Source organism: Ailuropoda melanoleuca, chromosome 2 (genome assembly GCF_002007445.2).
Source record: "Ailuropoda melanoleuca isolate Jingjing chromosome 2, ASM200744v2, whole genome shotgun sequence".
Classification (NCBI taxonomy): Eukaryota; Metazoa; Chordata; class Mammalia; order Carnivora; family Ursidae; genus Ailuropoda; species Ailuropoda melanoleuca.
The window spans coordinates 2,379,393-2,407,334 of NC_048219.1; the positions used below are offsets into that span (position 1 = coordinate 2,379,393).

Here is a 27,942-nt window from a genome sequence, read left to right on the forward strand (position 1 = left end):
TCCCTCCCCAACTATTTCAAAGGGATGTTTAGAAATCTGTGTTGCTTTGCTGCAGAAAATGTGCACACGGGATTATGCTACCCTCCCCAGGGCTTCTTCAAAATTTGTTAAATTTTCTCACTTCAAAGGATGCGAAGTTCATATATTTGGATTTGAAAGTTCTTGTGGCCACAGCAAAGGTGCACGGATGTGAAACGGCGGAGACGTGAACTTTCCACTGGGGAGTTCCTGAGTCCGGGAGCTGGCTGGTCCCCTACTCGACCTTCGGGCCGCCCACCTGGCATTGCAGCTCTGCCCCCTCCCCTCCCTCCATCCCCCTTCCTCAGTTCCAAGCTCACTCATCCAGTGTGGACCGGTCACCTGCTATATGCCTAGAAACTCGGTGGCACGGCCTCCAGCCAAACCCGGAGGATGCCATTGGGTTCTCTGCAACTGACAGCCCTCTGTTCCACCCCCGCTGACTTCCCTCTAAATAGGACTCCCCGTCTCTCCCCCACTGGGGTCATTCACCAGGCCAGAGGAATTTTCCTGAGGCCCAGCACAGATCACAGCACTCCCTTCACAGCTTGGCATTCCCTACTGAACGGAGCCTTGTTCTGAGCCTAAGGAAGTGGACCCTGCCCCCCCAGCTTTCCGGAGGGGGGGGCCCTTCTGCATCGCAGGCTACTTCCCCATACATTCCTCCTTCTGAGCTTCTGCTAATTCTGCCCTCCCGCCCAGAACCCTACCCTGCTCCATACTGTTTACCTCCTTGAGGCCTGTCTATGCTCTGCTTTGGTCCCGGGTAATTCGTGTCTGCTATTGTCTCCCTGTCTCTGGAGGGCACCCTGGGAGCCAGAGCTGGGTCTTAGCCCTGGGCGAGTGTAGCTGGATGCCCTTGGGTAAGCCACTCACCCTTCAGAACCTCTATTTAAAAAGAATCTGTTCAAAGGGGTAATTCCACATCCCTCAGGGGTGTCAGGAGGAATAAACGGGACACCACCCAGGACATGACCGTTATGGCAGTTGTCACAGGCCACGGAGACGCCAGTTGGCCAGCTTGCTGACCCAGCTGGACTAAAGCAGAGGCACCTGGGGTTGGCCACACTCACTTGGCAGGATAAACCAATGTAGCCTGGGGGACAACGGCATTCCTCCACCTCCAGGGCCCGGGGTCCCTCGGAGGGCCCGGGCTGAGCCACCTCCAGGCTGACGGAGCTGATGCTGGCTGCCAGTGGCATCGAGGAGAATGTGGCCCGGACCAGGAGCTCATCCAGGTCAGCCAGCGCCATCAGGAGGTGTTCCCGTGTGGGCGGCTGCCCGTCGGGCCGGCGCCAGAATTCCTGGGTGGCGGGGGCAGGGGGGACAACACCAAGTGTGGGTGAGGGGTGTTAGGCTTCGTGTACTATTCCCACAGCACCCCCTACCTGAACCCCTGGCCTCCAGGCACTGGCTGGGGATAGGCAGGGGTAGCTGGCATCAGAGCCAGGCTCCAAAGCAGGGTGGGCTGTGGGGGAGGGTCAGCCACGATGGGGTTGGGGGCCCCTCACCTCTCGGAAAGTGATCTCAAAGTTCTTCCTCTCGGAGCCCTGCAATGCTGGCTGGGAGGCCACCAGCATGATGTTGTTGCCCTAGGGAGAGAGCAGCGGGATTGGGAGGGGAACCAAGGGGCTCTCAGGGACAGGGGAGACCTCCACCAGCCTTCCACGTCTCCGATTTCCCAAGCTCATGTGCCCAAAGGAATCAGGTACGCACTCACTGCCCCCTTCTCCTAGCAGCTGGGTAGCGTCTAACCGGGTGGTGGGGGTGGAGGGGCATGTGCCTCTGCCCCCCAGCTCGTGGTGGGCCAGCAGAGTGCTGGGCTGAAAGGACACCGAGGTGCCCGCCCGGCTGGCACCCTCGTGCTCACCATGATCTGGACGTCAGGGTCGGAGAGTGGGCTGCCCTGCGCCCCTGCCGTGTAGGAGAGGGTATATCGCAGCTTCCCGCCATATGCCGCCACCTGCAAAGAGGCAAGGCCTGTAGTCACAGCCTGACTCTGCCTTCAGTGACCCTACTGGCCAGTGGGCGGAGCCTCTCAAGGTGGTTTTGCACCTGTGCTGTCCCCTCCCTTCAACCAGAGGCCCCTGTGCATGGCCTCTGGTTGCCTAGGAGACAGGACATCCCTCAGTTCCTTCACAGTCTTAGACCTGCTGGTGGGGACCCTGAGTAGGTTTGATGACTCAGCAAATGAGCTTCAAGCCCCTTTCCATTTGAAGAAACTTCCCATAATGTAGACAGGGGTACTGAGAGTGACCATCACTGCCAGGCCGCAGAAGGTTCAAAAGTTCCCAGCCATGGGGGTAGGGCTGAGGGTGGGCCTTCAGAGGTCTTGTCTCTCGGACAGGTGGTTTTAGTCTGCTTGGATTCCATTTCCCCGCTTTCTGCAAACAGTAGCCCTGGTTTCCTTTAAAGGTAACTCCGTCCTACAGGGAAGCCATGTGGTGTGAGGGCAGGCAAGAGCCCGGTCTGGTCAAGGTACGTATTCTACCACTCTCCCTTCCACTCCAGGCAGGATGGTCACGAAAACCTGGCACATCTTCTGTTTCTACTGGAGCAGAGATACTCCCTTTACTAGTCAGATTGGAAGCTAGAGAATGATGCCAATTGAGATGAAAGTCCCAAGGAGCCCCCGGACCCAGCCATCCCTGATGCCAGCGTCCTTGGATTTTGTAGTTATGGGAGCCAATAGATCCTCTGTTGCATAGAAGCCATCTGGACTTGGGTTTTCTGCTGAGGGCTTTCACCGGGCAGCCAAGGCCCTGGCTCTGTCCCAGGACTTTCTCTTGTCTGCCACCAGGGCAGGTGTTCAGATCAACACCCGTGTGTCGGGCCTGGCCTATGTGTTCATGCAGTTGGTGAGCACTTATTAAATGCCTACTGACTAGATGCCAGGCTGGGTGTGAGCTACGTCGGTCCTGAGAATGTTCTCTACAAGCTCAGAGTGAGGTAAGGAACTCAGAGGTGTAACTGGATAACCACAAAACAACTAGTTGCCTGCTTGCTTGGGACGCTGGCAAGTTCATTGCCACATCCAGGGCCAAGCTGCAGGCGTGTGCAGGAGGGTGGCTCAGGGAGCCATCTCTCAAGTTCAAGTCCAGCTTTCCTGGCTGGATAGCCTTGGACAAGTCACTTAACCTCTCTGAGCCCTACTTTCCTCAGATGGAAATGGCAGTAAGAAGTAGCTTGAAGGGTAGCACGGAGACGAAGTAACACAGGCTGTGCACAACCCCGCCCTGAGCAGAGTGCCCACGAGCGCCCGGCCTGCAGGCTTGCCAGCTCATGACTCCTGGCTCGACCCTCGGCCTTCGCCCATCTTTCTTAGTCTCATTCCCCCTGGACCACGTGCTGTTGTGTCTGCTTCTCTGAATATTTTACTGCCTATTATAAGTATTCTTCAGACGCACTCTTGTTTTTGGATCAAGACAGAGCTGATGCTAATCCTAACATTAACGCCAAAGGTAATAGCAAGGATATGGGTGACGCTGGTGGTGACAGGAACGACAACCAGACGAACAGTGAGCTGTGGGAGGCCAGGGTCATCTTCTGCCCATATGCAGCATAGTGCATGGGAAGTGCTAAATTAATGCCCCCCGAAGGAATGGATGCAGAGCTGAGGGCTAGGTCAGTGATCTGGATACAGGGTAAAGCCTCGTGGGTGAGACTGTCTCAGCCCCACGTGGGACCCCAGGCAAGTCCCTTTCCCTTTCTGGCCTTTGGTTTACCCGTCTGTGTCATAAGAGGCTTTGACAAAGGGCTCTCGACTATTTTGGGATTCGATGATACCCTGCTACCCCCCAACTCCTTGTTACCTTGTTCCCCAGGAAGGCTTGGGGCAGCTGCCAATAATAGAGGCTCCCAGGAAGCAGAGAGAAGCCTTCATAGGAGAGAGAGAACTAGGACAGAAGGACAGGTGGTGAGAGCTGCTGGGTGGGGCGGGGGGGAAGAGGAGAGGTGGGGGTGGGGGAACACGAGAGCACAGCTACAGTCCTGGCAGGGACACATACACACGCATACGCGCACACACAGACCCTCCAGGGAAGCCCAGGGGGGCGGAGGGATAGAAGCCCCGAGCCCAAGGCTTAAGTTCTGGCCCTGCTCTTGGGACAACTTGCTCCCCATCCCTGGACGCAGACACCACCTCCACTGCTTTCACGGAGCATGGCTGGGCTGCTGTGTCCTCGTGTCTGCTGTGTGCCTCTTGGGGACCCCACGATGACTTATAGGGTACACCAGAAAACATTGTAAAATGTCGTGGGTATTGTGTATTGGAAAATGCATGACTAGCGCAAATGAGTTGGTATGTGATTGATTTAAAGGGAACTTTGAGGGGCCCCTGGCTGGCTCAGTCAGGGGAGCATAAGACTCTTGATCTTGGGGTTGTGGGTTCAGGCCCCGCATTGGGTGTAAAGATTACTTAAAAAAAATTAAGTCTTAAAAAATAATAAAGGGACATTTGAAGTAAATAATAGTTGAGGGAGTGGGCAGAAATGGCAGGCTTTGTGAAGTTGGTTCAGAAACAACTGACGTCTAGAAAACACGGTGGGTGAGGGTCTCTCGGCGGGCACCTTGGCACATACCTGAGAGCCCGCTGAGGAAGGCCCAGAAGCTGAGGAGGAGGAGGAAGAAAGCGGGGCTGCTTGCAGAGCAGCTGCCGGCTGGGGATGGGGCAAGAGCCCCGGGGCGGGAGGGTGGGGGCGGGCAGCAAAGCTGGAAAGCAGCTGCCAGATCTCGGCATCCATCCGCCTCTGGGCCTCATCCACCTGGGGGACCGGGAGAGGGAGGACAGAGGAAAGGAGCAGAGAGGGACAGAGAGGACACCATGATGCTTCGCCTCCCGTCAGGCCGCAGCAGGCCCAGTGGGCTGCCTACTTTTGTGCTAACTGTTCGCAAGGGCCTGGCCTTCTGGCCCTTGTTCCTGATGTCCTCTTGCTCCTCCTGAGCCGGCGGGGTCTCCTGGGATGGGCCCAGATGACTGTGGGGAGAAGCCCATACAGAGGATACCCGGCAGCAAGACATAGGCAGACGGCTCTGTCCAGCTCAGGCTAGAGTGGCTGGAGGCGGCCCGAGGGGCCTTTGTGGCTGGGGAGGCTGCTCCTTAGGCCTCACTTATCATCCATGCCCATGGTGCCAGCCCAAGCCATTCACAGCTCTGGAATGTTTCCCAAGGGCAACACTGGAGTGGACTGGGCATTAGGCTGAGGCCTGAGCTGGGGGCAAATGGCTCAGGAAGGCCAGGGGCTCAACTCAGGGCTCGTGCTTGAACTATACTCTCTGGTCTGCATGGGGCCCCAGACACAGCCTGTCCCGGCCCTGAGTTACCTGTGATAGCCGCTGGGCCCGGCCCCTGCCCTCTGGGGGCCCCATGGTCCTCCTAGCTGTCACAGCTGTCCGCAACTGCTCCTCTGAGAGGGACGTGCGGTTCTGATGGGTGGAGGGCACAAGCCACCTCAGACCTCCCAGGGCCCCAGCGTGGGAGCCCCGGGGAGTGTCCTCTGCCCATGGATACTGCAGCCAGAAAGGCCCACACTGATTGGGGAGGAAGACGCACTCTCCCCCCTCCAGGCTGGCACACAGGGGTTAACTCCAGGCTGCTGAAGGGGCATACGCACACGGAGGGTTAATGGAGCTTGCTGGGGAGGCAGTGCCAGGGTAACTTGATGGGCCAGGTATAGACACGTGGTTCAGCATCGAGTTAGTTTCCCTGCCATCTCGGCCACCACTCTGGCCACCGACAGCAGGCGCCAGGACCCGACTACAGAGCAGATGGGGCACCCACCCTCCTAGCTCGAATTCCTGGCACTGCAGGGCTGGGGCATACCAGTGCCCTGCCTGTGGGGCCATCAGGCACAGCCTGGCGTCATGCAGACCCACACTTCCTTGGGACCTTGCCATCTCTCCATGCGGGACTGACAGCATCCAAAAACACGATGACCGTGCCACATCCATTTCACACCACTCAGATCACGGGCCTACCTGGTGAGCCCAGCGCACCCGTGCAAAATACGCCTCCCTCTGTGGGGCAAAGGGAAACGCCAAGAGAGGGAGTCAGAGAGAGAGAGAGATAGAGAGAGACATCTGTGACATGCAGGCCAGGGCAGCAGAGAGGAACACGGGGAAGTCAGAAGGGGAGGAGCCAGAGAGGGAGAAGGGACTAGAAGGTCAGCCTTGGGAGGAGGCTGGGATACCTGGGTTTGTCCCAGGAAGAAGGAAGGGCAGCTTGGGAACCACCCCTCCTGTGTCCCTGACCTCCTTGGGATCCTGGGTGAGGGGACACATCTGTTTGAGCACTGACCTCGGCCAGCAGGGGTCTTTCCCTGGGCGCCACTGGGTGGCATGGACCGTTTGAGGAACACCGCTTGGGCCGGCTGCTCTGGAGTCGGCCCCTCGGATGCTGCCCCCTGCCCCTCCCCATCACCACCAAACCACAGCTCATCTCTGGCCAGTGGAGTATCCGAGAGCAGCCTCTGACCTGGCTCTGAAGGCCAGCACTGCCACCTTCTGGGTGTCCCCTTCGTTTCTTCACAGGGCGGGGGCAGGAGTGGTGATTTACGACCTGTACGAGCACTTAGCACAGCGCCCGCAAGGTGAGAGCTCAAGAAATACGACCTTATTATCAGAGTTAGAATCACGCCCAGGGCCAAGCACAGAGCGGACAGCCTGCATGAGGGAAGGTGGAGGGAGCAAATGGATGAAATTGGAAACTGCTGTCTCCTTTGTCCCTGTGTTTCCAGGGCCTCGCCCAGGACCTATCTGTTGCACGAAGGCTAATAGTCATTGACAGGAGGGCACGTCTTATGTGCCGGGCGCAATCTCTCATCCTCCAGCCGCCCTGGAGCTGAGGTTTATCAAAAGGCAATTGGCTGGTCAGCGGCACAGCTGGGTTTAGACAGAGGCCATACACTGAACCGCAATGTGGCCGATGCCTGCTCTGAGGTCAACGTGTGTCTGAGCCCCCCCCTGGCCGTGGGGCTCAGCAGGGTCGGCTCGGAACCGGCGGCGGGGGAGGGCCTGCCAGCCCTCACTGCACATCACACCTTGTCTCCCTGGTACGCCTCCGGCAGCTGCCAGTAGAAGGACTCGTGGCCGAGCTGGGCGAAGTTGCCAAAGGTGAGCTGGGCGCCCTCGGGCACAGGTTCCACGGCGAAGCCTCCCGTCAGGCGGCTGTTCCGCTGGGGGTTCACCAGGGCAAAGCCTTGGAAGTCCCCAGGGGCAAAGCGGGTAGAGATCTGGTAGCAGAGAGAGGACAGGGTGTCAGCCAGGGCTCGGGGGTGGGAACCTTGGTGGGGGAGGGGCAGAGGCAGGGGACGGCATCAGGATGGGTCATGGTGGGTTGCTGAGAATGGGGATAGGACGGAAGTAAGGGGGGAATGGGGAGGCTACCGGGGGGAATGGGGAGGCTACCGGGGAGAAGACAGGGGTGCTGGGCTCAGTGCTGACACAAGCAACAGTGGGGTCCCAGGGAGGGTGTTAGGGTAGGGGCGAGGGTTGCTGGGATCTGTGCTGACGGGGGCTGTAATGCGGGCATGGGGATGGGTATCCTCATAGGCAGAGGGGACACCACTGGGCCAGCGCTCTGACGGCCCCAGGGAGGACGCGGAGAGGAGGGGAGCAGAGCACGGGCATGCGCACTTACCAGGTGGCGGGAGTGGGAGGAGCTGGCGCACTGCTGGGTGACGCCCATGCAGAAGCAGGGCAGGCAGCCGTTGGGGTTGCTGGCGCTCAGGAAGAAGTGGTGGGGCCGGCAGTGACTGCACGTGAGGCCTTCCACCTGGGCCTGGGAGGTTGGATGGAAGAGTGGGTGTGGGAGCTTGAGGGGATCTCTTGCACCTCCGGCAGCCTTTGAGGCCAGCCTCCCAGCCACCTCCAGCAATTCTGGGGGAGCCTCTGCAGCCCCCATGCCTAAGCCCGGCTCCCCTTTGCTGCTGCCTGATTTCCCACGGGGCCCAAGCAGTGGGGCAGCGATGGGGCCTCTGGGGAAGGGTGATGGGGGCTCAGGGGTAGCCCCAAGGGTACAGTGAGAGGGAATGCCAGGGTGACCACCATGGCTGTGGTTCGGGGCCTCCTAGAGAGGGGGGTTTGGACTAACCTTGCAATGGCACTGGCCAGCGGCATCACACTGGCTGCTGATGCTGCCCTGGGGGTCACAGCCACAGCCGATTGGCTCTGGCAGCTGGTCGTCTCCTGAGGTGGAGGGAAGCCACAGCTGGAAGCCCAAACCCGAGTCCAAGCACCCTCACTTCCACCACCCTCTGGGCATCGAGCTCACCACCAAGAGAGGGAGTGTTTATTTCTGAACACCTACTCTATGTAGACATTACACCTATTCATAGCAGCCCTCTGGAGTGGGTGAGGTTTTTACTGTACCCATTTTACAGATAAAGAAGCTGAGGCTCAGAAAGGTAAAGGAGGTTGAAGGAGAACTAAGGAGAACTAAGGTTCTGTCCTAGCTCCACCCCTGGGGGAGACCGGGCAGCCCGACCCCAAAAGCCTCCCCAACCCTACTCACTTCGGCATGGCTGGCCCTGGCTGGGGTTGCCATAGTAACCTGGGGCACACCTAAGGAGAAAGCGTTGGATGAAGGGAGGGCAGAACCACAGAATCCTGGTGAGCCTGCTGTGAGCCCAGGACTGTGCTGGGGGCCCCCTCCCGTATCAGACTCAGACTGGAACCAGGCCTCACAGTGTGGGAAGGAACGAATTCAGCCTAACTCACCCATTTTACAGATAGGGAGACAGGTGGGAGAAGAGCAGGGACAGGCCTGAGGCCACAGAACCGGTGAGTGAGCATGATTGGGCTTTGAACCCAGGACCTTTAGCAAGAATGAGGGTTTTCTGAGAAGTCCCTGCCCTCACTGGGGCATGGGGTGCTGGGGTTGGAGGTGAACTGCAGGCCTGGATCTCTGAGGATTCAGGCTCTCAGGGGAGACAGCTAAGTGTCTTCTGGGGACTGGCATAAGGGGAGAGTAGGAGGCTTCTGGGGCAGCCCCTCCTGAGCATTCCCCACCCAGCCCACCACCTGCCTCACCTCTCACAGTGACGCCCGCTGTGGCCTGGGGAGCACGCATCACAGGTGGGGTGGCCGTCGGTGTCCAGAAAGCAAGTATGGGTAGCCCTGACGGTGTGGGGGGCAAATGTCTAGTTAGAAGGTCAGTAGCCCTTCCTTTAGGATCAGGGGAGAAGGGAGAGGAAGCGTGGGCAAGAGAGCTGTGTGCTCAGAGCCCTCATTCAATTCTCACACGAGTGAACAAGGTGGGTGTCTCATCATCTCCATTTCACAGATGAGGAAGTGGAGGCCCAGAGAGTGAAATGTACCTTATACAAAACGACACAGTGAGGCAGCAGCAAGGCCAGGATTTAACCCCTGCCTCTCAGAAGGGCCTGGGAAGAAGGGAGTCTGGAAGGGGGCAGGGGATATTTCGGGAAGGAGCAGGTACAGGACGCACTGGCCACCGGCGGGGGCTCCATAGCACGGGCATGGCTGGCAGTCCTGTGGTGTCCCCCGCTGGGCATCCCCATAGTATCCGGGCTGGCACTGCTCACACTGAGGGCCCTCCGTGTGGTGTTGGCAGCCCTGGAGGGGGCAGAGTGTAGGTTGAGGCTGGGCCCCTGGACGCCAGCGTTCCCTGGGCAGGAAGGAAGGAGGGAGGGACTCACCTGGCAGGCACCTGTTTCAGGCTCACAGACCTCTGTATGGCCATGGCAGCTGCAACGTTCACAGGTGCCCAGGTAGAGGCCACTGGGCATGCGTGTGTAGCCTGTGTCACAGTCCTACGGGCAAGAAGATTGGGCAGTAGGAGGGCCTTCCTGGGCAGGGCCGATTCAGGGCCGTGCCCACTGGGTGGCGGGGCTCGGGTGGGCCTGGGGAGGATGGGAGAGCTTAAGGGGGAGGAGCCTGGAAGCATCAAGGAGGTTGCTGGAGGACAGGTGGGTGGGGCCCAGGGCTCACCTGGCAGGAGGGGCCACGGTACCCAGCTGGGCAGGTGCACTGTTCCACTTCCAGCGCAGGGTCCTGGCCTGTGTCCTCAGGCACAGCCACATCCATGCTGATACCAGAGACCCTGGGAGTGACAAGACGCACCACGAATGAGCACACATTCCGTGCCAGGCGTCCCTGGAGTTCTGCATGAGATTCTCCCAACAGCCCTGCTGTGATGTTTTGGGGCCCTGTCTGGCTCCCCAACTGGGTGTCATCCCCCAGCTGTTGTGAGGGTCGTGGCGAATGGCTTATACCTACAACTCTCTCCAGAGAATGAGCCTTCCTTTCCCGGACAGAACACACCAGCTTGCTCTCCCGGGGTGACCAATGACAGCCTGACCTAGGGTACAGAAGCCCCTCTGCCTCGAAGCAGAATGACTCTGCAGGGCCCCTTGTGGGGTGAGGCTGAGGCTAATCTGGATCAGAAACCGCTTCCTTGCCTGCCCACTTGCCCTTCCTTTGTTCGTCTGTCCTTCCCTCTCCCTCTCGCCCATGTTCTCACTGAATCGTGTGCTCCCTAGTCCCCATCTCAGGCTTTGCTTCTAGGGCACCCGACCTCAGACCAGCCCCCTGATCTCTATTTTACAGATGGGGAAAATGAGGCACGAAAGGCCCCACAGCCTGTATGTGGGAGAGCTGGACCTCTGGCCACTCTGCATCACGCTGCTGAGACTGGAACCACTGCCCCAAGTCCCTGCATCCTCCTGCCCTGGCCCCAGACACCTGCTCTCAGCTGGCCGCTGGGTGAAGGACGCCTGGATCAGGAGGGTGTCGATGCCCGCCAGTGCCATCAGCAGGTGCTCCCGTGTGGCCGGCTGCCCATCAGGCCGTTGCCATGCTTGCTGCCAAGGAGAGGACACGTGTGCTGCCAAGCCCTGACCTCCCGGGCTACTGATGCCCCTGAGCAAGAGAGGCAGGGGTCCGCCCCTCCCCACGCCAGGCTCCAGGCAGTGCGGCTCACCTCCCGGAAGGGCACCGTGAAGGTGCTGGGCTGCCCGGGGCTGGGGTCCTGGGAAGTATGATGCTCCAAGACAATGCCATTGCCCTGCAGGACAACCAGGGGCTGCCCGTGCAGGGGTGAGGAGCCAGGCTGAGGCCTCTGGGTCACTGTGAAGCGCAGCTCTCCTCCATAGGAGGTCACCTGGGACACAGGGTAGACAGGTGCTCAGCGGAGGCCCCACGGCCCGGCCCCGCCACTGCTCCGGCCACGCCTGCCCTCTTTTCTCCAAAGGCACCCTGACGCTCTTGTTTCCGAGCCTTTGCCTGTGCTGTCCCTGCTGCCCAGAGTTCCTTTGCTCTTCCCCGCCCCCCTGCCCACCTTGTCCCCGCGAAAGCGTTGGGGGAGGCTCCAGAAGTAGGGTCCGGCCAGGAGGTTGTGGAAGGAGGAGAAGACCAGCTCCCCGGGCGCGGGTGAGGAGACGCCCTCGCTGGTGGTGTGGGTGCCCGCAGCATTGGTCAGGCTGAACTGCCCGGGCTCTTCAGAAGCCCCACGCACCTGGGAGGGGGAGAGGAGGCTGGCATGGGGGATGGGGGCTGGCCCTGGCGTGTGGCCCACCCTGGGCTCAGGGTCTGCCCCCCCCAACTGCCCGCTGTCTCCCCGCCCGCCCACATAGGTACCTGGGCGCGGCTCCAGGACGAGCTGGTGCACTGGCGACTGACCCCCATGCAGAAGCACTTGAGGCAGCCGTCAGGGTTGCGGGCGCTCAGGTGGAAAGAGCCGGCGACACACTCGTTGCACAGACGCCCCACCACGTTGTTCTGCGGGCACAGAGCTGGGAGCTGCAGGACGGCCCACAGGAGGGGCTGCCTGGAGCTTCCGGCTTCATCTGCCCACCTTCTGGATGGGGACCCAAGGCCGGGAAAGCCATGGAAAAAGCACTTATAAGCAGGGCTGCCACCATGTGAACAGTGATTCCCAATTAGGAGGAGCTTAAGCAACAAGTCTTTTCCCCCTTTTCACTTGGGCTGGTAGGGGGCTCACAAACACACGTAGATTTGAAATAGAGCAACTTGGTTAAAAGTTACTGCTACCCTCTATGGAGTGTTTCATGCATTGTGCTGGTTTCTGTTCGACCACCAGCTCATTTAATTCTTCTAAGTACCTTCGGAAGTGAGTGATACCTCCATGCTTCCCATGAGAAAACGGAGGCTCAAGGATGGGAGGAATGATTTACACCAGGTCCCTTGGCTTGCTCATCCATTCTGGGATTTAAGATCTGGAGTGCTTAACTCCAAAATCTGCCCAGTTCTTTTTTCCACTGACTCGATTCTCCCACTCTTACTGCAAATGATGTCCCTCCTCTGAGCCTCCGTTGCTTATCTGTAAACTGGGGACACTAATACCCACACGGTCACGTCAGCATGAGAACTTTAAAAGCGAAGGTACAACACAGATACAGCAGTCACACAAAGAATGACTGGCAAAGCACCTGGGAGTTCAGCCCAGTTACCTGACCCGCCAGTGTAAGCTCCGCCCCGATGCCAGACCACCTCTCATGAGGGGAAGCCTCTAGCTAAGCTGTCACCCACCAGCCAAGGAGCTAGGGCAAAGGTGGAGCCTCCTTCCTCCCTCTCCCAGCTGTGTCCCAGGAGGCCCCTGGGGTGGGGGAGGGGAGGGCCTGCGTACCTTACAGCGGCAGGCCTCCCCAGAGGTCCCCGTGCTGCCTCGCTCGTCACAGCGCACAATCTCCTGGTCTGGAAGCACAAAGTGGGTGTCGGCAAGGCAGGGGGGAAGGGGATAGACCCAGTCTGGCCAGACAGGTGGGAAAGGGATGGCTCCCCAAGGATCATGGGGTTGGGGCCGGGCTCCAGGACTGGGGTCCAGTGGGCAGCCCGGGGAGGTGCCAGGGGATGGCGGCTGTGATACTCACTGGTGGGCCTGCACTTCCCGCCGGGCTGGATGGGGTTGCCCTCATACCCAGGGGCACAGCTGGTGGAGAGAGGGAGGGTCGTCAGCGGCACTTCCGTGTCCCCACCCAGTACAGATCGCTTCCCCTGGTCCCCGCCGGCTCTCCCTCACCTCTCACAGCGGCGGCCTGTATAGCCTGGGGCACATGCATCACATGTGGCTTGACCATCCGTGTCCAGAAAGCAGGTGTCTGAGAATCTGTGGGTATCAAGTGGCAGGACAGGGGGCAGGGCTGCAGCGATGGGCCAGGCCAGGGCTTACACTCCCACCCTGGGAAATGACTGTTGCCCACATGGCACAGTATGCCATGAGACATGATGCTGTCTTCGCCCACTTATCCTTTTTTTTTAAGATTTTTTAATTTCTAAGTCATCTCTACACCCAACATGGGGCTTGAACTTACAACCCTGAGATCAAGAGTCGCATGCTTTACTAAGCCCCTGCCCACCTATTCTCTGCAGCCTCATAGTAGCACCAGAAAGATAGATGGGCCCATTATATGGGTAAGGAAGCTGAGGCCCAGAGAGGTCAAGGGGCATGGAACAATTTAGTGACCAGGTTAGGATTTGAACCCGGGTCTCCCACCTCCCTGCCCAGAGTATGCCCCTTGCCTGCTGTACTGCCCACCGCCCCCCAACACAACTCCCCCACCCTGAGCCGGCTCTGACCTGCGGGAGGCATCAATGTATGGGCAAGGGCAGGGCCGGCAGGCAGTGGCTGTGGCCTTTGTGGCGTCCCCAAAGAAGCCAGGCTTGCATTTATTGCACTGCGGCCCCTCTGTGTTGTGCTGGCAGTTCTGGGAGGAAGGGGAAGGAATGGTTCAGGTCCCACAGAGCAGGCCCTCCGCCCCACTGGATTCTGAGCGTGGCCACACTGGATTCTAAGCGTGGCCATGTGAGGCTGCCCCAGTCCTCCATCATGCTGGAATTACTCCACAGCTCTGCAGCCTGGGGAGAATCCAGCTGCATCCTATGGGGAATTCTTCACCTCACATGGGCAGTCTGTTCCACAGAAGGTTCTAAATGCCTGCTTTATACGGACCTAAACCCGCCTCCCTCTTCTAACCTGTATCCACTGGCCATTTCAGGCCTCTGGAATCTGTTTCTTCTTACCCTACACAGCTCTTGAGGAATTTGAAGATGGTAGCTTTCTCTGCTTGAGCCTGTCTTCTGTCAGCTCCATAATCGCAGCCCCCTCCACTATTCCTTAGAAATACATATGATTTCCAGGCTTCCTCCCCTTCGGGCTGCCTTGCTAAGGACCATCCTTAACACAGTACTCTCCAGGACTGTTCTGACCAGGGTGGAAGACAGTAGGACCTTCACCTCCCTTATCTGGACGTTATACCTCTGTTAATGCATCCAGAGGTCATGACAGTTTATCTAGCAGCCATGACAGTCATTCTAGACACTCATGCTAAGCTTGTGGGCACCAAGAGGCTTCACCCTGTGCCCCCCACCCTGTCTGTGCTCCCTGCCCCAGCCAGAGTCTGAATGCCAACTGGCACTACTCACCAGGCAGTGGCCATACACGGGGTCACAAGAGCTGGCGTGCCCATTACAGTTGCAGCCAGAGCAGGTGCCCAGGTAGGGCCCGCCAGGCACCCGGGTGAAATGGGCATCACAGCTCTCGCAGGATAAGCCGGAATAGCCAATGGGGCATCTGTGGGGGCAGGACGAAGACAGTGGTTACAGGAACCGTGAGGCCATGCTGTTTCTCCCCTATCCTTGCTGGGGACTCTGTGGTTTCGAGCCCTGCCAAGTCAGGCACCTGCACTCCTCCACGCTGTGGGCCCGGCCGTGGCTGGTGGCGTGGGTGACGGTGGTGTCCATGGCAATGTCACTCAGGCCCACACTGGCCATCTTGGCATTGTACACCGTTTGGATGAGCACGGCCTCCAGGCTCTGCAGCACCTGCAACATCTCAGCCCGCTGCACTGGCCTGCTGGACTCGTGGACCCAGTGCTCCTGGATTCGAACAAAGGTGTGCGGAGGAGTCACACGTTAGCACCTGCCCAGCCTGCAGCCCCTCCCCCCAGCCCCAAGAGCTCAGGCACCGCCTACCTCGGAGAACTGAACCTGGCGCTGGTTTAGAGTGCCAGGCTGGGTGGGCACGTGCCCTCGGGAGAGAAGGCGATATCCGGCGCCCACGAGGACCACATCCGGCCGCTGCACTGGCTCCAGCATGCCACGGGCCAGCTCATAACGCACCTTGTAGTGCAGGGAGCCACCGTAGGAGTCCACCTGGTCGGGACAGGGTAGATCAGGGCAGGGAAGCCGGGGGCACGACCTGATGCCTGCTCTGGGCCCACTTGGCCCTTCCTCCTTCCCTCTGGGTGCCTGGCGCTCACTGTATGTCTGGCACAGAGCTGGGCACAGCAAAGCAGAGATGGGGGGGAACTTGGCTCTGCCTGGGGGTACTCGGTCCGACATGCGGAGTAGACTAAAAGGTGCCCAGGGAGGCCTGAGGAGGAGCACTGACCCCATCCCTGGTGTGGGGGAGTGGTCCAGGAACCCCTTTCTAAAAGCTGAGTCGGCATTCCTTCCAACTTGAGCGTGGTGGCCAGACACCCTACTCTGAACGAATAAGCCAGTGCCCCCCTTTCCCCCAGAGTGGAGTCTGTCCTGCTGCCTGCCAGCTTCAGAGGGAGCGGAACCCAGGCGGGTTCTGGGCATGGAAGTGGGGCTTGGCCTTTTTCCCCATCCAGAGCAGCAGTCCCGTCCCTCACCTTATTGCCCAGGAACTGCTCGGGCAGAGTCCAGAAAGAGTCATGCACTAGGAAGCGGCGGGACAGGTCGACCAGCTGGAACTCCTGCAGAGCAGGGTCGATCTGCAGCTGGGTGGAGGAGAGGGGTGGCATGCCGGGCTGCGAGGGCATCGTCACATTCACACCTGTGGGCAGCAAGAGGGAGGGGTGAGGGCCACAGCACATGTCTGCCTGAGACACCCACCTTGAAAGGCGGTTATCCAGAAAGATGGGAAAGTTCTGGGAGAAATCTGACTTAAAGAGAACTTCAGTGTCTTTCCCCAAGTCAAAAAAAAAAGAAGCAGTTTTTTTTCTTCTTTGGAGTAGCAGTACCCAAAGCACGCTGTGGGGAAAGTCAATGCTGGAGAATGATGGCTGGGAACCATCTGGGAACCACAGGGTCAAGAAAAGGTCACGGGGATTCTTTGTAGCAGGACTTCTCAGAGCCTTTTGTTTGAGGACAGCTCCACAGACTGTCAGGGTTGGAACGGCCCTCAGGGGGCAGTAGAGAGCTACCCAGGGCTGAAGAACAGCCGCCAAGTCCCGGTTCCACTGATGTGTGAGTCTGCACAAAGGCCTCAGTTTCCTTATCTATACAGTGGAAGCAATACTGGCTTGTTTCAGAAGGTTATTAGGAAGATAAAATGAGCAAATCGATAGGAAATACTTAGAGTGTGGCACAAAACCAGCTGTTTATGGTCTGTTGTCATTATGATGGGTCGTCTAGCCCACCAGCCCCCCCCATAACATACATGTGCGTGCATGCACACACACACACACACACGCACACACGGAGGATTTCTCTCTACAGCGTGCTTCCAGATCCCTATGGAAGCACTAACCATCCAAGAAAATGTTGGTGAGGACAGACGTGTCCTGTATTTGTATTCTCTAATACAGTAGCCACTAGACACATGTGGCTACTGGGTACTCAAAATGTGGCTAATGTGGCTGAGAAAGTGAATTAATCATGTTTTTTTAAAGATTTATTAATTTATTTGAGAGAGAGCGAGAAAGCCTGCGTGCACAGTGGGGAAGGGGAGAGGGAGAGAGAGAATCTAAGCAGACTCCCTGCTGGGCACGGAGCCCGACATGGGGCTCAATCTCACAACCCTGAGATCATGACCTGACCCAAAACCAAGAGTTGGATGCTTCACCGACTGAGCCACCCAGGCACGCCAGTGAGTGGATCAATTTTAATTTAAACAGCCACGTGTTGTTAGTGACTACCGCACTGAACAGCTCTAAGGGGTGGGAGGCTCGTTACCTCCAAAGGCATTCCCTCCCAACTCTGGACAGGTTTGACTCTTAGAAATTCCTTCCTTGTGCTAAGACTACATCTGTGTGAAACCAGCTTCCTCCCTTCCTCTTAAATGCAACCCCTGTAACCATAGAGAAGTCCACACCCACGTCCGCAGAATGACCATGCGGAGCCCCCAAGACCAGGCCACGCTCCCCCAGGCCTGCCTTCCTCCCTCCTTTGCAGGGATATTTTCATGTCCCCCTCATCCTAGTCACCATCCAGGTACAGGCCACCTGCTCAGCCTGGAAGCCCCGCCCACCCTGACTGCTCCGACTCGGATCAGACAGGCCTGGGGTCCAGCTCTAAACATCCTCTAAACAGCCGTGTAACCTTAAGGAAGCCACACAGCCTCTCAGAGGACCTCAGGCTCCCCGTCGGAAAAGAATAAAAACAGCCCTAACCCTGCAAGGATGACCGGCTGTCTGATGACTGTGTGTTGGGCCACAGCACCGGCTGAGTGCTTACTATGGGGGCAGCTAAGTCCTCTCCTTGCATTTAACCCTTTGTGATGCAGAAAATGAGATGGGATGCAGCAAGATGCGGGGCAGTAAACGGGGGTTGGAACCTGAACCCAAATCCGTGTGCTATCTGGGCCCATGCCGTTCCGCCTCTCAGAGCCAGAGAGAATGGAGTCCAGCTGCCGGCCTTTAGGTTTGGGGACACAGGCCTGAAGAAGCCAAGGGTCCCCCAGACAGGTTAGCCCCAGGCTGAGAAGATGCCTAAGCCGGGCTCTGGGGACACTGGCACCTCTCTGCCTCTGGGGATGGGGTTGCTGCGGATGATGACAAGGACATCAGAGAGCACGTACGGGGCACTTAGCATGGACTGAGCACAATTCTGCATGGCTTATATGCGGTAACCTGTCAAGTCCTTCCAGCAAGGTGGGAGGTCGTGCTTCTTTTATCCCCATTTTGTAGACGAGGAAGTGGAGACACAAGACCGTCCCTTGACCAAGGCACAGGCAGTCAGGGAGCGTCAGGATTTACACAAGGCGTCTGGCGCCAGAGCCTGTCCTCTTCATAACCCAAGCAGGCAGACGTCAAGTGCGGACTTGGCTTTTCCTGAAATGTTTGTTTCCCCGAAGTGCTGTTCTCGCAGGGCTCAGCCTTCCTTCGGCAACCCTGTGCCTGCCCTTGAACCTGGCCCCATCCACCTGCCCACGCTGCTCTCCCCTCTCTGCCCTCTCTCTAGGCCTGGTGCCCCCCACCCCCACCCTCCTGCCCACCACAGCGCCCGCCCACCTGTCCGCCCGCCAACGCACCCTTGAAGTCATCGGGCCGGTCAAAGCGCAACCGGATCTGGTCTCGGAAGCGGCGGCTGCTCTGGCACACGTTGGTGACCCCAAAGCAGAAGCAGGGCAGGCAGGAGGCGCTGTGCTCCAGGTAGAAGTGCCCGTCGGGGCAGGGCCCTGCTGGGTGGCACGGGAGCAGGCTGTAGCCGGTCACCAGCACGTGGTAGCTCTACCACCACGCCCAGGGCCCATCTGCCCACCGACTGTACCTCGCTTTGGAATGAGCTCCAGGACCCCATCAGGAATGCCAAACACCATGCCCCGGGCGTTCATGGCCTCGCAAGTGTAGGCACCCTGGTCTGCCTCCTTCACATCGCGGATGGTCAGCGTGCCACGGCCTCCTTCGCTGGTCACTGTCACCCTGGAGGGCCCCGAGACAGAGGTGGGGTCAGGCCAGGGCCACTGCCCAGTGTCCCCCAGATCCCCAGGCCCTGCCCGGGCTCAGAGCCATACCTGGGATGAGAGGGGATGTGGCCCCAGTTAAGCCTCCAGTTGATGATGGGGGTGGGGACGCCAATGGCCACGCAGGTGAAGGTCACTGTCTGGCCCCGGGAAGCCTGGATGGACTCCTGGGGCGGGGTCACCACCTGGGGGGGCACTGGGGAGACCGGAGCAGGAGTGAGGGGTGTGAAGGGCAAAGGGAGGAGGAGTGGGGGAGGAGAGCAGGGCTGAGACTGTGGACCGGGCCATGGGAACCCACCCACCCTGGGGTTCAGGGCCCGTGGCTCGCGTCCCCTAACCCTGGCCCCCACTCACTGCAGCCAAATTCATCACTGCGGTCGGGACAGTCGCTCTCCTCGTCACAGTGGAAGCTGGCCGGGATGCACGTGTTCGTGGAGACACAGCGGAACTGCGTGGGCCCGCACACATCCTCGGGGCGCTTGGCAGCTAGGGGACAGAGCCAGGCAGTGTGGGCAGCCTGCACTGCCCTCAGGAAAGATCACCCCTTTCCCCACCTACACCCAACAGTCAACCCTGCCTACGTTCCCCTGGTGTTCCCAGGGTCACTCTCTCTCCTCACCCGCATGACACACAGTTGTCCTGATGAGACCCACACACTGTTGCCACAACATTGCCAGCTGTCACCAGCCGGCCATCAAATGGCTCATCACATCACCCTGTCCCCACCACTCGCTGCACCTGCATTCCCCAAAACAGAGACACAGCTGGCACACTACAGCCACTCAGTTCCTTCCACACTCAGCCGGCCTCAGAAGCACAAGACTTCTGTCAAAGGCACAGGCAAAGTGACCGGCATCCCGAGACGCCAGGTAATGCCGGTGCGGGGCTCTCTACCAGGAAGGCCTTGCAAGGGGCCTGCCACAGCCCAAACCTCACTGCTCTGTACTCCTCTGACTGTCCCAGGGGGGCCACCTGGCCTGAGGCCGCCACCTGGGGACTGGTCAGAAGCCTGGGGTTGGCCTGGCACCAGGGCTGGGCCCCAGCTGGGCATCTCTAGGAGACAGTGACCGACATCCTTCCTCGGGGAGACTGACTTTGAGACAGACACACGCACAGGGACAGAGAAGGCAGAGTGGTGTAGGAGAGGAGGCCATGGGGAAGGAAGTGAGAGGAGGCCAGGAGGCAGCCATCTACTGACCAGCTTGGGGCTTCTGTCCCAACACTCTAGGACTTCCCAAGGCCACTCAGCTTTCACATTCTCTGTCCCGCACTCTGCCAACAAGGACTCGGTCTCCTTTGATTTCTCCCCAGCTGAGAAGGGCTTTTCGACTAAAGCCCTCAATTACTTCTCTTTCCCAAGGGGCTGTTGTCAGGCAAGCTTAGAGCCACAGGAAGGACATCATAAAACTGTCAGTGTGTGGCATGCTGCTGCTTCTCTCCGGCACCGATGGGGGGCAGGGAAGGTGGAGGAAGGCAGGGAGGAGCCGGACCCGCGGACAGAAGGAATGTCAGCATGCGCCCAGGCTCGTGACCCGGGATCACAGAGAAGTGATTTGAAGATTATCCGCAATCTCAGACTACCAATGCCTGGGTTTCACCTACAGGGCAGGGCACTCAAGATGCTACCTGATAGGGCATCTGACTCTCCAGCCTCACCCACTTAACCGTCAGAATGTTTTTAACATTGACTGGAGGGCTGGATGGATGTCAGCTGAGTGGATGGGCTGGGCTAGGAGAAAGGAAGGATGTTAGGTTGGTGGGTGGAGAGATGGAGGAAGAGCTGTGTGGACAGACAGCAGATGGACCGAGAGTTGGGTGAATGGGTGCATGGAGAGGTGAACAGTGGCCGACGGAATGGGGAGACGATGAAGAGCTGGGCAGATGGGTGCCCAAAAAACTCAGAACTAGCTCTATGTGGAGAAGCCTTACGCCCATCAGGGAAAGGCTCTGACTCCCACATACGCCAAGAGTCAGATCGTTAGGGGACACGAGGCTATCAAGCCCTCTTGGCCACTTGTCTGAGTTTTACCCAAGTGTAAATAACACAGAGAAGAGCTATTATAACAAGGGACAGAAAAGAAACAAGGAGACATTAGCACAGGCAGTCTGGCCACACGGATTCCTACAAAGCTCAGCTCAGAGCCAAGAGCCCTCACCGCTGGGGTCCGAGAGAAACCTTCAAATCTGTCCCCAGGGCCTCTGCGCTCGGCCAGGGAGAGCAGATGGTTGTACGTTCAGAGCTGGGGCAGGGGGGCTGGGCCCGGGGAGGGGCCCGCAGCACACTCACGGCAGTCGGTCTCGTCGGTGCGGTCCTCACAGTCAAAGTCCCCGTCACAGTGCCACAGCTTGAGGGCGCAGTGCCCGTTCCCACAGGGGAACTCATTGGGCTCACAGGGCGGACTGGGGCCTGGGGGACCGGGCCAGGTTCAACCAGCGGCCCTCCCCCAGCCACTCCCCTGGCTCCCTCACCCCCTCCCACCCCCACCCTGCCGGTCCTCACCGCAGTCTAGCTCGTCGCTGCCGTCCTTGCAGTCCTCTTGCCCGTCGCAGATGTAGTCTTTGGGGATGCAGTGCCCGCTGTGGCAGGTGGCCTCGTGAGGCCCACAGGGCAAAGGCCTGCCTGGACTGGGGACCAGAAGCTGGGGAGCGGGCACGCCTGGGAGCGGCTGTGGAGTGGTTACCTCTGGCTCGGGCGCTAAGGGTGTTGTCTCCGCCAGGGCAGGGGCTACGGAGCTGAGCTCCGGGACCGGCTCCTCTGTGGACAGAGCCCTCCTGGTGTTGGCACAGGGTGGCGGCACGCGGCTCCTCACCCCTCGCCCCCACGCTCTGCTGGCCCTCCCTGTACCTCCCTGCCACACGCGTTGCCCCCATCCTTCCCGTATCCCCGCCCACCTCCCTTAAAGCCCCTGCCTGCACCAGACCCTCACGACTACCGGTAAACTTGGGGGCCCTGGGGTGCCCTGGCCCCGCCTGGTGTCTGCAGGCCACCTGTGGCCCCAGATAGCCCCTCACCACAATTGAGCTCATCAGACATGTCCCTGCAGTCAGGCCTCCGGTCGCAGCGATATTCCAGGGCTATGCACTCATTGTGGCTGTGGCAGGCAAACTCGGCCTCAGTGCACTCTCTCGAGACCTGGGGCACTGCAGGGGTGGGAGAGGGTCAGAGGGGCAGGCAGGGACGGGCGGGTCAGAAGGCGTGGGCAGCACAGGCACTGCGTGGCTGGGAGCAGGCTTTGGGGCCCTGTGTCTGGCTACTTGGCTTCTGGCAGACTTCCGTGAGGCAGAGGAGCACACGGTGGACACATCACAGCATACACGGGGCATGGGACATGTGCTGGTGGCCTCACCCATCCCTTCCAGAAACCCCACACACAGTTAACAAGACACACACATGCAGCCACCACATCACATCACATGCAGGCCGCAAGCTGGCCCAGGGAGGACGGGGGGGAAAGGCCGAAGGGGGGGAAAGGCCGAAGGGGTGGCTGGTGGGCTCTGCCCAGCCATCTGGCCCTCCTCCTTCCTTCCCCTCCCTCCAGGAACTCATCCAGGTACCTGGCTGGGCCTAGGTCTGGCTTATACTCTCACCCGGTGTCACTGCGGCCGCCACGGCAGCCGGAGGGGGCGGGGGTGTCTGTGCTGGAAAGGAAGGTGTGATCAGCACCGGCCCACCTGGGGCCTGGGACCTAGCCAGGGCGGCTCCCTAAAAAGTGGGGAGAAGAGGGCTGGGCGCCCAGCAATCTTCAGATCTGGAGCTGGGGATGCCAAAAGAGCACACCTGATCTTTCGGCACATTCATTGGGGTTTTATGTGCGGAATGAGAAAGGTGATGGTTTCACTGTTTTTTCTGATTGGGCTACAGCATGGTAGGGAAAGTGTGTTCAGTTCTGGGTTCCCCCAAGTCAGGGACGGTGACGTGTCGGAGCTTTCCCAGGGGAGAGACAGGGATGGAGTTGGGGCTGAGAAGCAGGGCCTGTGGGGGAATGAATGGGGCCTGACTGGTCTGGGAGTCCTAACAGGAGATGGGGTGCTGTGCAGAGAAACCCGGGCTGACTAACAGCGAAGGCCAATCCTTGTATCTGATAGCTGTGTGACTGTGGGCTGGTTTCTTGACCTCTCTGAGCCTCAGTTTCTCACTACCTCTCATCATGGGTTCTGGCAAGACTGGCACAGACATGGGGTTTGGCATCAGTTCTGGCTTTTCCACTACTGCCTATGTGACTGGGACAAGCCACTTGTCCTTTCTGGGCCTCGGTCCCCTAATCTCTAAAACGGGAGGAATATTTACTTCACAGGAATGATGAAGGCTGAACAGGAGGCTGGACATAAGGGCCTCACCGAGTGCCTAGTCAGCATTCAATAAACATTTGTTGGTTATTATTAAATGCAGAAATGTTTGGATCTGAACGTACCGTATGCAGAAGGGAATGATTACCTACTGTCAGCGTATAGAAGTCTAGAGAGAGAGAGGGAGAGCAGAAACTGGATCTAATTGGACACACGTTCAAGGAAACAGATTACACTCAAAACCAGCCAGGGCTGGAGCAGACACGTGGGGTAGTGAGCTCCCAGTCCCTACTGGTGTACCGGTCCCATGCTAGAAGAGCCCATGGGGGGGACCCTGGAAGGGGACCCACATGAGTCTGAGAAACGAGGAAGTGCCCCAGGCCCCAGGATGGGCTTACCTGTGCCCAGGCGACGGAACTGGAAGCCCTGGGGGGAGGTGATGTAGGAGGCAATGGAGCCGCTGGAAACGACCGTGTGCAGCACCCCCTGAATCTGAGCCCCGTCCGCGTTCCCTTCTGAGCCCACGTCCAGCTCCACAAACACCCAGCCGTCCAGCTCCCTAGGGATGGGGATGGGGCAGGGGAGCAGGGTGAGGTCGACGCCCACAGACTCAGCTCCTCCCTCGGCCCCCTGCCTGAAGCCCAGGCCTGCTCTCCTCTTTCCCTGTTCCTGCACAGCCTGGACCCAAGTGGGGCAATTTAAGGTTGAAATTGTCTCCCCAAACTCCTAAAATTCCACCAACAGAGATCCACTCCATTTGGCTTCTCTTACTTCCCCTCCTTGTCACCCCCCTCCCACCACCCTGTCCCTCACCGGCCCCCAGGGGACCCTTCTCACTTGATGAACACCACACTGACAACCTGGTCTCCAGGAATCTTCAAGTACTCCGACTCGAGCTGGAGAGCGACACAGCACCATCAGCCTCCAGATACCTTCACCTCAGGGCAGTCCCGCACCCCCCATACTCGGGGAGCTCCCGAACCCCTTCCCCTTCCCCTCACCGTGTCTACCACCGCCTCGGACACCTCCCGGAACTCCTCGGAGCCCGCATCCTCCAGCCGAGGGCTGTAGTGGATGGAGCGGGTGAAGTTGACCAGGGCCCGGAAATAAACTGCAGAGAGGAGTGGAGTGTCACCATGAGGGGCCTGGCCTGGTAGGCTGTAGCCTCAGGCAGCTGGGCCAGTGGGAAGAAATTCAGGGATGGTCTCTAGCGGCCTCTGGCCCAGACTGACACCTGTGTGCCCACAGCCATGCCCAGCACTGCCCGTATGAGCCCTTGTTGTGGTGGCCCTGGCAGGCCTGCCCAGGGTCAAAGCCAAGGCCCCCACCCTCCAGTGAGGCGCTTCAACCATCAGGGAAGTAGCCTGACCCAGAAGCTAAGCGACAGTGCTGAAGAGGCTCCCAGGGGCACAGAGGATGCTGGACATGAAGGGCTGGCTTTCAGAAGAGGCTGGCCTGGCACAGGGATCAGCCACGAGTGACCGAGACATGCTTCCCCACTCTTCCCTGGCTGGTTCTAGTCATCCCTCAGAGCCCAGCTCAGCCATCACCTCCTCCAAGAAGACCACCTGAACTGCCCTCCCCCTCAAGCCTGGCTGGGTTAGAGACCCCCTCCTCTGGATCTCCCAGCCCCCAGGCTCCCCCCATCAGAGCACCTTCCTCCCTGCACTGCACAGATCCTTCCCGGTTACACATGAGCTGTAGGATATCATGGTGAAAACCATGGCTTCTGAGGTCAGCCACACCGCAGGCACTGACCTCACTTGTCTGAGCTTCTGTTTCCTCCTCCGTCAAATGAGGATATTAATTACATTGACCACCCTGGGGAGCTGGAGGGAATAAATGGCATCATGCTTGCACGCACCATCTCCCCAAGCACTTAGATGCGGCACCTGGCACAGAACAAGTGCTAGACAATTGGGAGCTGGTGCCCCCTTTCTCTCCCGCTGCACCCACCGTGGACCTGATGAGGACAGCCATCCTGGAACTCATTCACCCCTGCATCCTCAGAGCCAGGGGAGTGCTTGGCACGTGGTTGGTGCCTAAGAAGTGATGGCTGAACAATTTCATATCAGATGGGTGTGAGCATCCATATACAACTGTTGCCTGACCACCTACTATATACTATCCATATATATACATGTACATATATATAATATGTATAATGTTTTGTTTTGGTTTTTTAAAGATTTATTTATTTATTTGAGAGAGGGAGAGAGGAGGAGAGAGAGAGGGAAAGCACACAGGGAGAGGCAAAGGGAGAAGCAAACTCCCCACTGAGCAAGGAGCCTGATGTGGGACTCAATCCCAGGACCCTGGGATCATGACCTGAGCCGAAGGCAGACGCTTCACCGACTGAGCCACCCCGTCACCCCTGTATAATGTTTCATACCCATTAAATATAACGTTCATGAGTTCATGTAGCAGTTATAAATACAAGATGATAGGGCTGTGCATGAGTCATACACATGCACTCGCGGTGCCTAGAACAGAGCCTGGCACGTACTAGATGCAGACCAGTCTGTATCAGACGCTCACGGTACACACAGACTGGTGTGTGCACACACTCACTGCACACACAGACTAGTGTGCACACACACGCTTTCTTGAGCCCCTACTATCTACAAGGTTTTGTCGGCATTAAATCTTATAATGAATCATGAATTTAGGTGTGAATTATAAATGCCAAGTTAATGAGTTACAAATGTTTAAATACCTACAAGTGCTGAGGACAGACCCTGGGCCATAGGAGGCGCCGTATAACGTGAGCTCTTACTACAGGAGAGCCAGCGTAGCGTAAAAGAAAGCTTAGCTGTGGAGTAAAGTTGCCATTCACAGCTCTGTGACCTCGGGCGACGTACTTAACCACCGAGGGTGAGCCTCGGTGTCCTCCTGTGTAAAATGGGGGTAATAGTGGTGCCCACCCCAGACGGTTCCTGTAAGGATTAAGTTCAGAAATGTAAAGTACTTATAACAGTGCCAGGGGCATACTAGGGGCTGCCTGGCTGAGCTGTAATTATCGTCTCTGGTCTTTACAACACACCCGAGGGATGGATTTGGTTTTATTACCTCTCATCTGAGAGAGGTATTTATTCCTTTAACAAATCTATATTGAGGGCCTACTATGTGGTTGGTGGTGTTCTCAGGGCAGAGGGTCTGGCAGTGAACTCCACAAATGACCATTCCTGTCCCCACGGAGATCACTTTCTAGTGGGAAGAGAAAGGGAACAAATGAGCAAGAAATATATGGACTCTGGGGAAAGAACAGGGACTGGGGAGAGGGTATGCTGGGGTAGGGGTAGGTTGCTACATTCCCAGGGTGGCCAGGCAAGGACTCTCCTCAAAGGGGATCCTTGAAGGAAGACAGTGAGCCATGGAGAAGAATCTCGAGAAGAGCATTCTGGACAGAGGGTACAGCAGCTGCAAAGTCCCTGAGGCAGAAGCGGGTTCAGAGAGGTGACCAATGACAGGGTGCGGCTGGTAGAGCAGGGAGTGGTATTGGCTGGGCCTGACTTCAAGGCCCATCCTCTTGCCACTTCACTCGGTCAGGCGCACAGGTGCACAAGCCCCCCTGAGCAAGGACCCTCTTCCTCTGTGGCTTAGGCTAAGCAGCCTGGGGTGTCCGGATGGGGCAGGAGGGGACTCCTACACTGAGAGAGGGTGCTTATGATGGCAGGGCTGCCTGCTCGGAGACACAGGGACGGTGCTGGGCTTCTGGGTGCCTGGTGGGTGGGGCTCTGTGGTCGGAGCGTGGAGGCCGTGAGCTGGGCCACAGAGACCCCTTGTGAGCAGGCACAGAGGCCCATTGAGAGTCCCCCACCCCAGCCCCTGGACTCAGCCCCATGGCCCAGCGCGGGCGAGAAGGCCGGGCCTCTGCCCAGGAATGTGCCTGCTCCCGGGGAAGGGGGCCGGGGCTCCACAAAGCCCTTTTCTCCTAGGCCCTGGGAAGGGCTCGGACCCTCCAGCCTGACCCCACCCCTGCCTCCTCCCAGACCAGGGGCAGGTCAGGGCGAGCAGCCTCCCTCTTCCACCCTGAACTGCCTCCCTACCGCCAGTGTCTGAGGGTTGGGGCAGAAGGTAAAGCCCTGTCTGTTCCAGGAACCAGCACCCGGAGCCGAGGATGCTGCTACTGAGTGAAGCTGCCTGGGGTGTGTGGGTTTCTGGGCGCCTACCCTGGCCAGCCCTCTCCCTCCTGACCCTCATCTGACCCCATCCAGACAGCTCACTTGGAGCCAGAGGCTGGAGGGGCAGAAGGCCGGGAGCTGCCTGCACCCAGGTGGGGGTGGGGAACACCCACGTGACCGCCCGAAACAGACTATTCCACCAACTCCCTGCTCAGTAGAACTCCTCTGCCACACACCCAGGCCTCTGAACCCCAGCCCCGAGGGCCCCTGGGTCCCTTGGGTGCGCCCAGCATCAGCAAGTCCTGAGGTGGGTACAAGATGCCTGCTCCCCAAGGGATTGCTGTACTCATCTCTGTCCAAGCAGCGCCTGGGGTCGGGGAAGACCAGGGGCCCCGCCCACTGTGTTTAGAGCCTGATGCCCAGATGGGGCCTGGCTAGGTCCTGGGCAGGGGCCAGCCGGCCCCCAGACCCAAAAAGAAAGAGCCTCGGAGCCTTGCGTGTGACAAAATAGAGGCTGGGGAGGAAGGGGAAAGGGAGAAAGGACAAGGTACGGAGAGGGAGGAGAGGGAATGGGGAGGGAGGCAGACGGAGCCCCCCAGGCTGCCTGGCCTCGCTGGCAGGAGACTCCTCACCAGCCACAGGAGAGCAGCCCAGGGCCTGCAGAGTAGAGCCACAGAGAGAACGGTCGGGAGGGACAGCAAGGAAGGTAGAGGGGACCAGAGGGAGAGATGGAGATGTGAAGAGACAGAAACAGACAGACAGACAGGAGGAAATGACAGAGACACAGAGAGAAAGTGGGGAAGAAGGAGAGCAAGGTTCGAGACACAGAAGAAGGGAGAGGGAGAAAGAAAGAGACGGAGAAAGACAGAGAAGGAGACAGAAGGA

The 27,942-nt window shown here is 58.7% G+C and overlaps 1 protein-coding gene across 6 annotated transcripts in view; it reads right to left on the reverse strand.

Moving 5' to 3' along the window:
• Nucleotides 1-27,942, reverse strand: part of HSPG2 (heparan sulfate proteoglycan 2) — a 96,720-nt gene that overhangs the window by 33,614 nt on the left and 35,164 nt on the right. For 2 of the 6 annotated variants that reach the window (XM_034645992.1, XM_034645988.1), the window contains exons 4-37: nt 23,935-24,044; nt 23,771-23,829; nt 23,332-23,492; nt 22,235-22,285; nt 21,659-21,787; nt 21,147-21,401; nt 20,934-21,053; nt 19,001-19,132; nt 18,698-18,842; nt 18,454-18,605; nt 18,215-18,361; nt 15,633-15,796; nt 14,968-15,147; nt 14,675-14,871; nt 14,419-14,566; nt 13,573-13,700; nt 13,016-13,102; nt 12,867-12,925; nt 12,623-12,690; nt 11,614-11,775; nt 11,315-11,491; nt 10,958-11,137; nt 10,720-10,838; nt 9,967-10,078; nt 9,675-9,788; nt 9,464-9,591; nt 9,046-9,132; nt 8,528-8,577; nt 8,108-8,202; nt 7,655-7,795; nt 7,056-7,247; nt 1,889-1,981; nt 1,530-1,610; nt 1,092-1,322 (exon numbers count right to left, since the gene is read on the reverse strand). In XM_034645992.1, coding sequence (XP_034501883.1) covers nt 1,092-1,322; nt 1,530-1,610; nt 1,889-1,981; nt 7,056-7,247; nt 7,655-7,795; nt 8,108-8,202; nt 8,528-8,577; nt 9,046-9,132; nt 9,464-9,591; nt 9,675-9,788; nt 9,967-10,078; nt 10,720-10,838; nt 10,958-11,137; nt 11,315-11,491; nt 11,614-11,775; nt 12,623-12,690; nt 12,867-12,925; nt 13,016-13,102; nt 13,573-13,700; nt 14,419-14,566; nt 14,675-14,871; nt 14,968-15,147; nt 15,633-15,796; nt 18,215-18,361; nt 18,454-18,605; nt 18,698-18,842; nt 19,001-19,132; nt 20,934-21,053; nt 21,147-21,401; nt 21,659-21,787; nt 22,235-22,285; nt 23,332-23,492; nt 23,771-23,829; nt 23,935-24,044 — 4,454 coding nt within the window. The remainder of the gene's footprint in view (nt 1-1,091; nt 1,323-1,529; nt 1,611-1,888; nt 1,982-7,055; nt 7,248-7,654; nt 7,796-8,107; nt 8,203-8,527; nt 8,578-9,045; nt 9,133-9,463; nt 9,592-9,674; nt 9,789-9,966; nt 10,079-10,719; nt 10,839-10,957; nt 11,138-11,314; nt 11,492-11,613; nt 11,776-12,622; nt 12,691-12,866; nt 12,926-13,015; nt 13,103-13,572; nt 13,701-14,418; nt 14,567-14,674; nt 14,872-14,967; nt 15,148-15,632; nt 15,797-18,214; nt 18,362-18,453; nt 18,606-18,697; nt 18,843-19,000; nt 19,133-20,933; nt 21,054-21,146; nt 21,402-21,658; nt 21,788-22,234; nt 22,286-23,331; nt 23,493-23,770; nt 23,830-23,934; nt 24,045-27,942) is intronic. The other 4 variants (XM_034646007.1, XM_034646001.1, XM_034645996.1 and 1 more) reach the window with 3 other exon arrangements.